Source organism: Alligator mississippiensis, chromosome 4 (assembly GCF_030867095.1).
Source record: "Alligator mississippiensis isolate rAllMis1 chromosome 4, rAllMis1, whole genome shotgun sequence".
NCBI classification, from domain to species: domain Eukaryota; kingdom Metazoa; phylum Chordata; order Crocodylia; family Alligatoridae; genus Alligator; species Alligator mississippiensis.
The window spans coordinates 10,192,694-10,205,397 of NC_081827.1; the positions used below are offsets into that span (position 1 = coordinate 10,192,694).

The window sequence follows — 12,704 nt, forward strand, 5'->3', positions numbered from 1 at the left end:
AAGGAATCAGTAAGGCTGTATCAGTCCACAAGGCAGGCAGTGATCTCAGCACAAGAGATGCCTAACCACGGTCACATTTTTTGCTGGCAACACAGCAAGGGAGAGTCTTAAGAGGGAGGTTTATGGAAGAAGCAAGACAGAAGAAAGCATCAAGGTGCTCATTTGAAAATGTATGTTTTTTAAAGTCAATGCCACACACTACAGGATGCTTTAAAACATAGTGAAAGAGCCAACTCCAGCATGTACCTCTGCAGACCCTGCAGTGTTAAAATCAGCAGTCGATGACCTCCTCTTCTTCTGCACAAAAATGGATTTCCGTCTTTTCCTGCGCCTTGCAGGCTTGATGTGTCCACTCTTCAAGTTGTTGTTTTCCCCAATTGGTGGCTTAATGATTTTTTTCCTCTTCCCATAATAATAGGCTAGAGGGGGAATAAAAACCTAACACATTAAAAATATAATTGCCAAGAAACCGAAGCCTTGGCTTACTCTATGCTATTCATCCTACATGTTAGGCTCCTGCTGAACAGTGGTTTTCATAAAGACCTTTAAAATAACCCGATCCGCAGTGAATGTCCCCAAGCAGAATGAAAGAGTGGATGTCATCCTGGACTAGTGACCGAAGGGGCAGAGCTATTATGATGTACATGCATTTCTTCTATTCACTACAGGTTAAATCCTGCACTCTTGACTCAGCACTTCAGACTGGCTGAAGTAAGCAAAACCTCCATTCAAGTGCCTGCGAATTTTGCCTGCCCGAGAACTAAATGCAGATTGCAGGATTCGACACAACAGCCAAGGAATTAATAGCAGGGCAATTCCAGGACCGAACTTTTAATGAGGTGAAGCTACAACAGGAAATAGAGGCAGTCGTCTCTGCTGAAGATCATATTAAGGCCCAAGCAGCTGTTCAGTCAGTGCTTTGAACTATGACTGCAATGAACCCCAGCAGGCTTTATACCCACCCCACACAATCCATACAGGTAATGCTTACCTGACACAGTAAAGGCAAGTTACCCGATTTACATGCTCTGGTTCCTGCCTCCAAGGCACATCTGCATTTTCCATGTTTCATTGGAGGAAATTACCTCCTTAAGCCACTTGTGTCAAACTCACCTGGGCACCCAGACAGGATCTGGACCCAGCGGCAGTAAGATGAGTAGCAGTGCAGGGGTTAACACAGATATTGCTCATCCCTGTTCACTACTGCTCCACATCCTTGGCTAGGCTCTGACGCTGAAAATTTGGTGGCGTGCCCTACCCCCCCTGTAACCCCATTGCCAGATTCCTGGCCCCTCTTGGAGCCTCCTCTGTGGGCTGGGTGAAATGTTTCTCCTGACCACATCTCTGACAACCCTACCCTAAGCCACAAAACCAGCTCCCTTTGCTTTGCCGTCTTTCTGGCCTCGCATCACTCATCCCTCTTGACAGCTCAATGAAACCCAATTCCACCATCAGGCCCCAATTCAGCAGTCTCTCTCTATTCACCAGCATGGACTTGGGTGGGATGAAGTGTGCACTTAACATTGAGCAAGTGCTTCCCCTAATATCAACTATGTCTACTGAAGCTACACTTACAGAGGCATAAGTCCAGAGCCGCAGACACACTGCAGATTGATAGTGATGCAACGAATCGGAAGCTGGCTCACTGGCAGACAGTGATGTGCTCCAGGTACTATTGTCTTCTACATTTAGGCAAACTGCAGATTACCCCAAATTATGTGCATGTAAGTAGAACTAATTCCCTGATACTACAGAGACCACAAGATTAGCATACAGTGCTGTAATCAACCTAGGCCATCTTCCAAATGTAACAGGGGACCACAGTTGGGGAAGAAAAGATGCTACAACTGGTATCCTCTGGCAGGCAGAAAACCAGAGTGGTTGGAAATAAGCAAACACAATGATCACTAGAGCAGGGCTTTTGCATCTCACACCATGAAGGACTGCACTCAGTGATCTCATGTCCCATGATGAGTCTGGCTAAGTGCAGCATAACTATGTAACTCAGGTCCAGTACATGAGGGTGAAGAGGCCCAATGCACTGAGCCCCAACCACCACACTCCACACAAAAGCATCCTGGGCATCCGTGTTCTTGTTCGCAACAATTTCCACTCCCGGGATTAGAAAGGGGGCCTCATGCCCAAAAGCTTGTCTAAGATCTCTCCCAACTATATAGTGGTTCAATAAAAGATATTGCCCTTTCCCAAAAATATCATATATCCTGGATCATCATGGCTACATCACTCCAGTACTAGTGTGTGATGCTAAGCATGTTTTGTTTTGTTTTTTTTTGCCTGGCCCACAATCATCCCTGCAATGCTCCAGCTCCTAGTTGTGACAGAGCAGCACATAAGCTATTACTCACTGTATTTGGTTTTGGTGTGAATAGAACAGTTCTCGGGACAGATTTCAGCTACAAGCACAGGGCTGAACAGGTTGGGACAACACTCCAGCTTGGCACAGACTCTCCGGCAGAAATCTGCCACTTGATCAGACGTCCTCACGATCTTGACCGTCGCCCGGTAGGTTTTCCCTCGGTACCTAGAAGAGAACATGGCAAAAATCAAAAAAAATATTGGTTAAAAGTGACCTCGGGAGGTCATCTAGTCCAACTAGATCATCTCCAACTAGATCATCCCACCAAAGGCTTCGTCTAGGAAGGTCTTAAAAACCTCCAAGGATGGAGAGTCCACAACCTCTGTTCCAGTGCTTCACTACCTCCTAGTGAGATGGCATGTAATGATGCAGGCAGGACATTTGGCTGTTGTGGTGCCCATTATGGAGATGCACCACTCACTGGCAATATGGGAGTGGCCCTGATGTATCAGAAGGGCAGACATCAGTCTGATGATCTTACTTCGGATAGACTGGATGGGGCAAAGACAGGGTGCACTGAAGAGGTGGCAGTAACTGAGGTTTAGAGCACCAGGTATTGGGAGAAAAGGGCACATAGGGACTGGATCCATTGCCACCTCCCTTGTTCCCTGCTTGTTGCACAAGGCTGAGCATCCTGGAATACTTTAGTATGAATAAAGCCATTGGATTACATGAAATGTGGTGGTCTGTGATACAGGATGTCAGACTGGATAGGCCAACGGCCCCTTTTAGCCTTAAATCCAAACCCCACCAAACTGAGAGGCATCTTTCAGTTGCTTTCACTGGGGTTCGGATCAGGCACTGAATTCTTAGGGGGATATTCAGGATTGAGGTCTGAGGCAAGAGGTTGACCCTAAATTCACTGCCCCGTGCCAATAAAGCATTTGCTATAAGAGTTTATATGAAGAGCACTAAACAGCTGAAAGAAGACCATTTCAGTACTTCCACTGTTTGCTGGAGATGTGAACTCTGCAAGGCAATTAACCACATAATTTCTTAAACGGAGGCAATAGGCCATTGTAAGCACTAGTCAGACGTGGGACAGGGAGAGGAGGCAGGTGTGGAACAGGAAAAATGGCAGGAGGAGCTACAATGGCTGACCTGCCACCAGGATGCTCTTCTCTTACTTCTCCATTTCAATAGCCAGAGGCCCTTTCTGGAAACACGGAAGTGGTGGGGAAGTGATCAGGGCTTCAAAGAGGGCACAGCTTATGGTGATCTTCATGTTTGTGGACTCAAAGGTAATTTAAGCAAAAAATGAAATGCCATATGGACTTGTTTTTCCAGGTCAGCTGCAAGGAGGCACCCATTAAAGTGCCAACAGCAAAGCCACACTTCCCAGGATAGCCACTGGGCTTCCCAGCTGTTTTTAAATGACTGGGATGTTCACGAGCCCAGAAACACTATGACAGGTGTATAAAATGGGGAGTGTCCATTAGATACGAATGGAGGGAGTTAGGTTTAAAATTGGATTTTATGAATGCTAACACCAAAAGAAATGATGCTAGGAACATTTTTAAAAACGCTCTCTCTTTAAAAAAAATGTATATTTCTTTAAAAAGAAAGTTTCTGACTTTGCTTACTTCTAAAAAACGTAAATCCTGCCCCCTTTACTCTGCATAGATACAGAGTTCAAGGCTTTCGGGATCATGAGGTTACTTAATCCGACCTCCAGCACATCACAGGCGAATTTTGACTGGGCATTTCTACAGTGAGCCCAATCGCAGTGCTTAGCTAAAGCACCTCTTCCAGAAAGGCAGCCTGTGTTGATTTAAAGGCATGAGCAGATGAAGAATCTACCACTTGGCTTGGTAGTTTATTCCAGTGGTTAAAGTATCCCCCTTTATGTTTGTACCTCATTTCAAATTGAAATAGTCTAGATTTTACTTCCACCCACTGGTTCCTGTTATGATTGTCTCCCCTAGGGTGAAAAGCCCTTGCTGTGAAGGTATCTATCCACTGCAGTCAAGTCAGCCCCAAACCCTTTTTGCCCTGTGGAGCTGCAATCCCAAAGAGGACCACATTATAGTGCCTGCAAAAGCACACACCCAAGACTAACAAGAAGTGGAGCCTCCTTTCATGACCCAGTTTGAAGGAGACACACAAAGTAAAGAAATAGTATGGAAAGTGAAATATAGATGGATTTTTACGGTCATGTCTGTCTCAATAAACCAAAGTGTTACTACTGGCCACAAGAAAAGAATATTTTATACACAATTTTTGTCTTGGCAGTGTCTCTCTAAGCTATAAAACAAGATTTACTAACATTTTCCACTCTCGCCACACTTTAAACCTCCTAACACTAATGACATTAACTGTAATCTGAACGCACCTCCGACAGCCCCATGAAAGAAAGCTACTGTGGATAAAATCAGAAGACCATTTTCCACTAGTGTCATCAAAAATATCACCATTATTGATATTACATTTCAGATGAAGACTCATTTTGCTACTGCTTTTAAGTAATAAGCATCATGCACAAATACCCTGGCTGCACTATAGGATTATAAAGTTCACTGGCTCACAAATTTTATGTTTTGCTTTACAACTACAACTAAATCTTTAAAAATCTCAAAGTCATGAACCATATCGGAGGATTTTCAAGGAAAAACAAGATGAAAACTCAAGATCCTCTAAAGATGAAAAACCTTATGCGAGGGAGGTATTTCAAACAGGAGCAATCAACAGGAGTCATCAAACTCAATGGATTCCTCCCAAGGATTTAGTCAATAATTGCATTAGCTATTGGAAAGGCAAGACTTTCTGTGGGTGGTATCATTGGACCAACCACAAGACTGGGACAGACCTCGATGAGCTTTTAATTCAGGGCAATGCAGGTCCCTAAAGTGGAATGCTCTGCATCAAAAGCTTGTTCATCACAGAAATCATAGGGAAGCTAGGCTGGAAGAGACCTCCATGGGTCATGTCATCCAACCCTGATCATCCCACTAAGCCATCTACTCCTGCAATTTGTAGGCCTGGATGCACAGGGAGTAGGACATGTTTTTCGGCAGCATGCCCAGGCGGTGGCGTGTAGACACCTTGAAGAACTTGTCCCTGGTAGCCTGTGACAGAAGCAGAACCCAGACCATTTGTGTCCCCGTACAGTGACCTAACCACAAGGCCATCTCTCCTTGCTGGTGTGAGTGCTCAGCAACTCTCCTGGATAGTCAAACACCATCTTCCCTTTCATAACGTTACACATTAGAGCTCCCTAGACCGACCCAATAAAAAATACTTGTGGAGCATGGATGGCTCTTCTTAAAAAACAGCGGGACACAGTTGTTGCATGCATGAGCAATAGTTTCAGATGAGGGGACAGCTTGATTGAGTCCTACTCCTGCGACTAGCAGTTACCGTCACAAAAGGACCATGGGACTTCATCTTTTTGAGATCTTGCCAGGGCCTGTGTTTACGCCAACAGCTCAGGAACAAGACCCAGAAGACATCACTAGGCATATGTGTACATCTGGATGCACACCTTGCTGGGTTACTTGACCCCAGCAGTCTTTCCTGCCCCGAGCAGGGGGGCTGGACGCGATGATCTCACGAGGTCCCTTTCAGCCCTAAACTTCTGTGAATCGGTGCATTTTTCACCCACCAATATCAAAGGTGGGCAGGCATGATTCAGCCATAGAAACTAGGGCACTGGGAAGGCCTGAAGACCAAAAAGGCAGGGGGATAGTCTTTATTGGACCAATGGCATGGCTAGGATAGATTTAGGCAAGCTTTCTAATGCAATGCATTCTTCTGCAGGCCTGAGGAAAGGCGGGTGCAACAACGAAAAAAAAAACAGTTTGCAAGGTGGTAAAACTGAGAAAAAAATCACAGAAGAAAGGATATTTTGATCAAGATTTCTAAAAAGGGTCATTATCACCTGCAGAGTGAAGAAAGATTAGCAGGAGACAGGTAAATTATAGCACAGAGCGCCTGTTGAAGTGAGCCCTTGCTCACTATTCTCATCCAGGGTGCCCAATGCCCACATGGAAACTATTTGGGTGAAACTAGACTACAACTATGCACCAGAATGAAAGGTCACAGGAAAAAGATGAAGGACAGAGACATACGAAAATAAGCAGAGCACTTTTCACAGGACAAACAGTCACTTCCTGACTTTATTATCACTGTGCTCAAAGAAAATTCACAAAACACCTTCAAAAGGCGACCCCGGGGACAAAAATTCATAAGCCGACTGAAAACTAGGGACCAGGGACTGAACGTTGCTATTGACTCCACGGCATATAATAATCTGGCAGAAGACAAGCGAGAGTTGCACTTTACAAACTCACCAAATCAGAGATGCAGAAGCTTTCGTAAGCTCACTTTATCAGCTGCTCAATGCTATAATGTGCTTGACTCCTGCTAATCTTTCTTCACACCACAGGTGATAAAGACCCTCTTCCCTCTTGAAAGGTCTTGATCTTGCACTAATCAAATTATCCCTTTTCCTATGATTTTCTTGTCTGCTACCCCACCCCTGGGAATTTCTCTCCTCTCCATTTTCACAGCTCTGCCAACTGGTTTGAGTCCCTGTGGTGCCTGCCTTTATCCTTAGACCTGAAGAAGAATGCCCTGCGTTCAAAAGCTTGTCTAAGTCTATCTATCACAGCCATGCAATCAGTCCAATAAAAGATACCACCCACAAAAATCCTTGGTTTTCTCATATTTTCTGGCTCATTGTGGCTACCAAAATCATTCCAACCGTTCTAATGCCAAAAGTCACCCCAGCCCTTGTGTTGAAAGCCAGGCATCCACATCCATATTTAGGCACAGGAAGGAGAGTGTGCTAGTGGTTAGAAAAACTGGAGACCCACATCTGTCAGGGACCCTTTAGGGAATTTTAAATTTGGAGATGTTGGAAGAATCAGCTAGTCGGACATAATGTCTTTGGCTCATCGTGGCAAAATAAATAAGGTTCAGTGGTTTGCAGGGAGCACTGATGGGGGGACTGTGATTCCCAAATGTGCATACACACCCCTTTGGACATTCGAAATCAGTGGTTCTCAATCTTTTTAGCCTCAAAGCACCGCTCCATAACGTCTTTGAATTTTGCAGCACCCCTATTGAGAATCACTGAGCTTGAATCTAAATTCAGAATAGATAAAGAAGGGGTCCTAGAGGTTAAAACAGGTTAAGAACCATTGATCTAGGTGCTGCCTGGTGAGGCCAGATCCTAACCGTGCTGGGACCTGATCTTTCCACTATCCTTCCCCTCTCTGCCCTGGTTTGTACCTCCAGGGGCAAGGGTAGCTCCCACCACTGTGGCTGCTCCTGCAGGGTCTCTCATGCCTCTGGTGACTGTCCCCACGGCTCCTCGTGCTGGCCCCAGGAGTGTGGGAGGAGCAGAGGGGATGAGACGGGCACCTCCGACCTCAGCAGAGCACCTCTGCTGGGAACACGGGAGGAATCATGGATCTAAAAGTTATATCTTCTCTGTAAAGCTATTGTCAGTGACGGTCCCTGATGACAGCAAAATGAACTGCATGCAGGCTGCGGAGCTAATCGATTCCTGGCAGCTAGTGTTTCGGCTTGCTGCCAGGAAAAGGGCAATCCTCCCTCTCCCCATCTCACCTTCTTCCCCTGCTGCACCCTTCAAAACCAAATAGCAACACTATCAAGACCTAAAAAATTGTCAACTTGACACCAGAAGGAGGGTGGTGATGTGACACATCGCACTACAACAGGCATGTTCCAGCTGCTCCGATTAGTAGTCTGTCGGCAGATGCCACTGTAACCAGCGCCCTTGAAACCTGGGTTACACCGGCTTTGGCTTATTATAAGTCACTGGTTAAGATTCAGAAGTGGAACTGACTGTCATATCAGATGTATCATGTCATATGCTGCTTTAACAATTCCACAGAGTTTGATTTTTTGAGCCTGCTTTGGTTTCTAGACGGCTGGGTTCAATACAGGCGCTGCCAGATTTCTCCGAAGTCCAAGCAAGACGCACAAAATCAGTCAGGCTCATTTTGCAAGGTCTGCAGGCTTTCCTCTCTGACAGCTGTTTTTATGGGATCTGGGGTATAGGTTGTAGCCATGCTGGTCTAAGGACGCAGGCAGACAAGGTTCTTTGGGTAAATCTGGTATCTTTTATTAGACCAACGGAAATAGTTGGAAACATTTTTCTTTGCAAGCTTTTGGGTATAAATACCCTTCGTCGGGCTGAGGAAGCATCTGCAGTTGGTGTGTGCGCTCTTCCTGGGTGGAATGAATAGTAAAGCAGCCAGAAGCTGGTATTCAATGCAAGAAAGCCGATCAGTGGTTTATGGGATCTAAGCGCTCAGTGAAACAAAGTGCATGGCAAGTAAATGGGTAAATCATCCCTGCTTTCTACTGGGAAGGAATGTCCTGTTGAAAGAGTTGGGAGTACTTCACCACTAGTGGCTGACTTTCAACAGACATACTGGAATAACCACTGCTGTCGTAGGGGCCAACTGAGCAAGCATTACTACTAAACATTCAATCAGCTCAAGCAAATCATGCTACTAAGGCTCTAGTGGGACTTCTAACTTTATAGAATCGCCAATAAGTTTAAGTGTTTGCAGCCCTGGACCTCAAACTAAGCAATAACGTTGATTTTTTGAAGTGCAAAGAAGCAAGAGGGGCTGTGGGTATCACAGGACCTATTCCTGACCGGTACCAATGACAATCCAGCCATTTACATCTTTTTTCCAAAAAACATTTTGCAAAAAGCATTTATCACCTGATTTAACACCTGCCAGATTACACCTGATGCTGGATTTCAGAGACAGAAGAGTGTTCTAGTGAAAACACCAACAACCTGATTTTCTAATGATTTCAACGTGACTCAATCTTCAGTTGAAACAGATTCGTGCCTCTTAAACACACTTATGGTCTCCTGACCTTAGCAAATCTGTAGGAGAAACTCACTTGAGTTCATCATGAAATGTTAAGTTCCCCTTTCCTGAGATTTTCAAAGGTTTTCAGTTCTAACAGAGACTGCCTCCTTAGTTCAAACAGCAATGGGTCCGTGATTTTACAGTAAAAAGGTTCTCACATTTTATCCCTCAATCAGAGTGCAGGATTACCTAACAACGGTATCCGAATGGCCAAACAGATAATACAAGACCATTCAACAATGGTATATTTAAGAATATTCAATATTTGCGCATACTCAACTTCAGATTGTAGCAAAGTCTATTAAAACAGGGAAATAGAGTTGAATACTACTACTACTACTCTATAAGGCAAATACAAATTAATAGATTTTGAGATCAGAAGGGACCATGAGATCATGTTGTTGGACATCCTGTGTAATACAGATCATTGACGTTCGCTGAATTATTATTGAGCCCAGTAACTTGAGCTTGCCTAAGACGTATTTTTCCAGAATGGCATCCAATGATGATATGAAGATTTACAGAGAAGAAACCATTACTCTCCTCCAATGTTTAATCATGTTCTCTGATGTTTAATCATTATTCAAAATGTATGCCTTGTCCAAATTTGTTTGGTTTTAGCTCCCAAGAACTGTTTTTTGTTACACTTTTCTTCCCTAGAAGTAAAGGGCCTTTAAAGCAAAGATCAGAAGACAAAGAACTGGATTAGCACTAAACAGCTCAAATTTACATCCAAACAGCATTCTGTAAAATTCAATACTACGCTGATTCAAACATAAAAGCTTTTATTAACATCTGGAACGCTGGTGACAAAAAAAGAGAAAATATAGAAATGAAATGTCAGAGCATTTGCTTTTAGTTGTTTAAACAGATACAGGACTAAATTAAAAACTAATGCGGTATTAAAAAAAAACACTAGAGAAAAATGTTCACAAAAATGTCACTTGGTTTTTCAATCCGTTCCATATTCTGAAAATAAAAGAAGCTGGAAACAATACGATAGCGCGAGGAGATACTCACTTCGCCTTCAGCGTTTCCTCCTGGAAATTCCACTGCGGGTCTTCCACCAGCTGCAGCTCTCGTAAAACGCTCCCCGGTTTGTAAGCCGCATTGATTACCATGCTGAGAACCTGATGAAAGACCAAAAAAAAGTACAATGGAAAGCTTTAACGGGCTCTCATGACCACACAACGAATATTAGCACTGATGATGTGCGCTGCAGTAGCATCTAGAGGTACCAATTTAGGGCTATAGCTCCATTGTCCCAGGTGCTGCATATACTTTTAATGAAAGAGGGCCCAATCCGAGACAGTTTACAATCCCTGGGAATGATACTGCTACAAATAGATGTTTTTACCTAGCAAAAGGGATTTCCTTTGAAAGGAACATTGGGGCCCTGCACCGAGGCAGACCTAGACAATACTTTGCATTGCCAATATATCCTGGGCAATAATTTGCATTCCCTGTACCAGTAACATGCTGCAATTTTGCACATATCACATCCCCCAAATAAGACACACCCTGCTTTCAAAAGGCAGAATGGAGAAGAAAAGATTTTTCCAGCCGTGGCTGACTGCTGACAGCAGGGGATCCTGTCTGTAGGGGCTGTGAGAGGGTTAACACTATCTCAGACCCTGATGGGGGCATTTCACCACCCCACCACCACCCTCCCTAAGCCTGGGAGAGGGAGAAGCCCATCAGACATCCTTCAATAGTATCTCCAGGCTTGCTTCTATTGCAGCAAAGAAAAATCTGCTTCCTTCCTACGTTACATTGCAGTGGACGTGGTCTTTCTGGACTTTAGGAAGGCCTTCGACACTGTCTCTCACCTCATTCTCATTAAGAAATTAGGCAACTGTGGTGTCAATGCCTACACAGTCAGATGGGTCACCAATTGGCTGGAGGGCTGCACCCAGAGAGTGGTGGTGGACGGGTCTTTTTCGACCTGGAGGGATGTGGGCAGTGGGGTCCCCCGGGGCTTGGTCCTCGGGCCCGCACTGTTCAACATTTTCATCAGCGACTTGGACGAGGGGGTGAAAAGCACCTTGTTCAAATTTGCGGATGACACTAAGATGTGGGGAGAAGTGGGCATGCTGGAGGAAAGGGACAGGCTACAACTAGATCTGGACAGGTTACAGGGGTGGGCAGATGAGAACAGGATGGGTTTCATTACAGACAAGTTTAAGGTTGCACCTGGGGAGGAAGAACCAGCAACATAACTACAGGCTGGGGAACTCCCTTCTTGTCAGTGCAGAGGCAGAAAAGGATCTTGGAGTCATTATTGAGGCCAAAATGAACATGGGCCGACAGTGTAGGGACATGGTCAGGAAGGCTAACTGCACCTTATCATGCATCCACAGATGCATCTCGAGGAGGTCCAAGGAGGTGATCCTCCCCCTCTATGCAACACTGGTCAGGCCGCAGTTGGAGTACTGCGTCCAGTTCTGGGCGCCGCACTTCAGGAGGGATGTGGACAACATGGAGAGGGTCCAGAGGAGGGCCACCCGCATAAGCAGGGGGCAGCAGGGCAGGCCCTACGAGGAGAGGCTACGGGACCTGAACCTCTTCAGCCTCCACAAGAGAGGCCAAGGGGGACCAGCAGGGAATGGGAGAGTCCCTGTTCCCCCGAGCGCTACCAGGAGTAACTAGGAATAACGGCCATAAGTTGACAGAGAGTAGATTCAGGCTAGATATCAGGAGGCACTACTTCACTGTCAGGGCAGCTAGGATCTGGAACCAACTTCCAAGAGAAGTGGTGCTGGCTCCTACCCTGGGGGTCTTCAAAAGGAGGCTGGATAATCACCTAGCCGGGGTTGTTTGACCCCAGCGCTCTTTCCTGCCCATGGCAGGGGATTGGATTTGATAATCTACTTAGGTCCCTTCCGACCCCACCTACTATGAAACGGACGGCTGATTTTTTGGAAGAAAGGTGCATGTGTTATGCAGGTTAACGCAGCAGGTACAACCCTATCAAATAAGGATGAGAGAATCTATTCTGGCCCAGTCCTGAAACACACTAAGACCCACGCTGGCCCCGATCCAGAAAAAAACTTCAGCCCATGCTGAATGGTCCTGGCTCTTTGGGCAACAGAGCACTCAGGTAATGACATCCAAGAGAGTTGCAAGTGATAGATGCAAGACTTAAGGTGTGTTAATTTTATGTGATGAAACACTTGTGCCAGTGCACTTCTCCCAGGTCCTCATGGGATAAAAAAAGAACTCAGAGCGTGCAAGTCTTCATAGGTATACAGTTAACAGCTACTTAAAGAAAATGGACTAGTATAAAGGGTCAGGTATGCATTACGTTTCCATCATGTTTGCTTCTTAGATTCTCTAATGGGCGTAATGAGCTGGTTTCAATACTGTTTCTCATCCTCCTCCCAATACTTGCTCCTGCTCCTCTCGAGTCTTGCAATGGATCCCCTACACAGATGTTATTAGACTTGAAAAACTGACTGTTATTATAG

General features: G+C 45.2%; 1 protein-coding gene across 2 annotated transcripts in view; it reads right to left on the reverse strand.

Moving 5' to 3' along the window:
* The window catches only part of SFMBT2 (Scm like with four mbt domains 2), a 166,391-nt gene that overhangs the window by 12,007 nt on the left and 141,680 nt on the right, over window positions 1-12,704 (reverse strand). For both annotated transcript variants that reach the window (XM_059725755.1, XM_059725756.1), the window contains 3 exons: window positions 10,258-10,367; window positions 2,367-2,542; window positions 247-419 (listed from right to left, as the gene is read on the reverse strand). In XM_059725755.1, coding sequence (XP_059581738.1) covers window positions 247-419; window positions 2,367-2,542; window positions 10,258-10,367 — 459 coding nt within the window. The remainder of the gene's footprint in view (window positions 1-246; window positions 420-2,366; window positions 2,543-10,257; window positions 10,368-12,704) is intronic.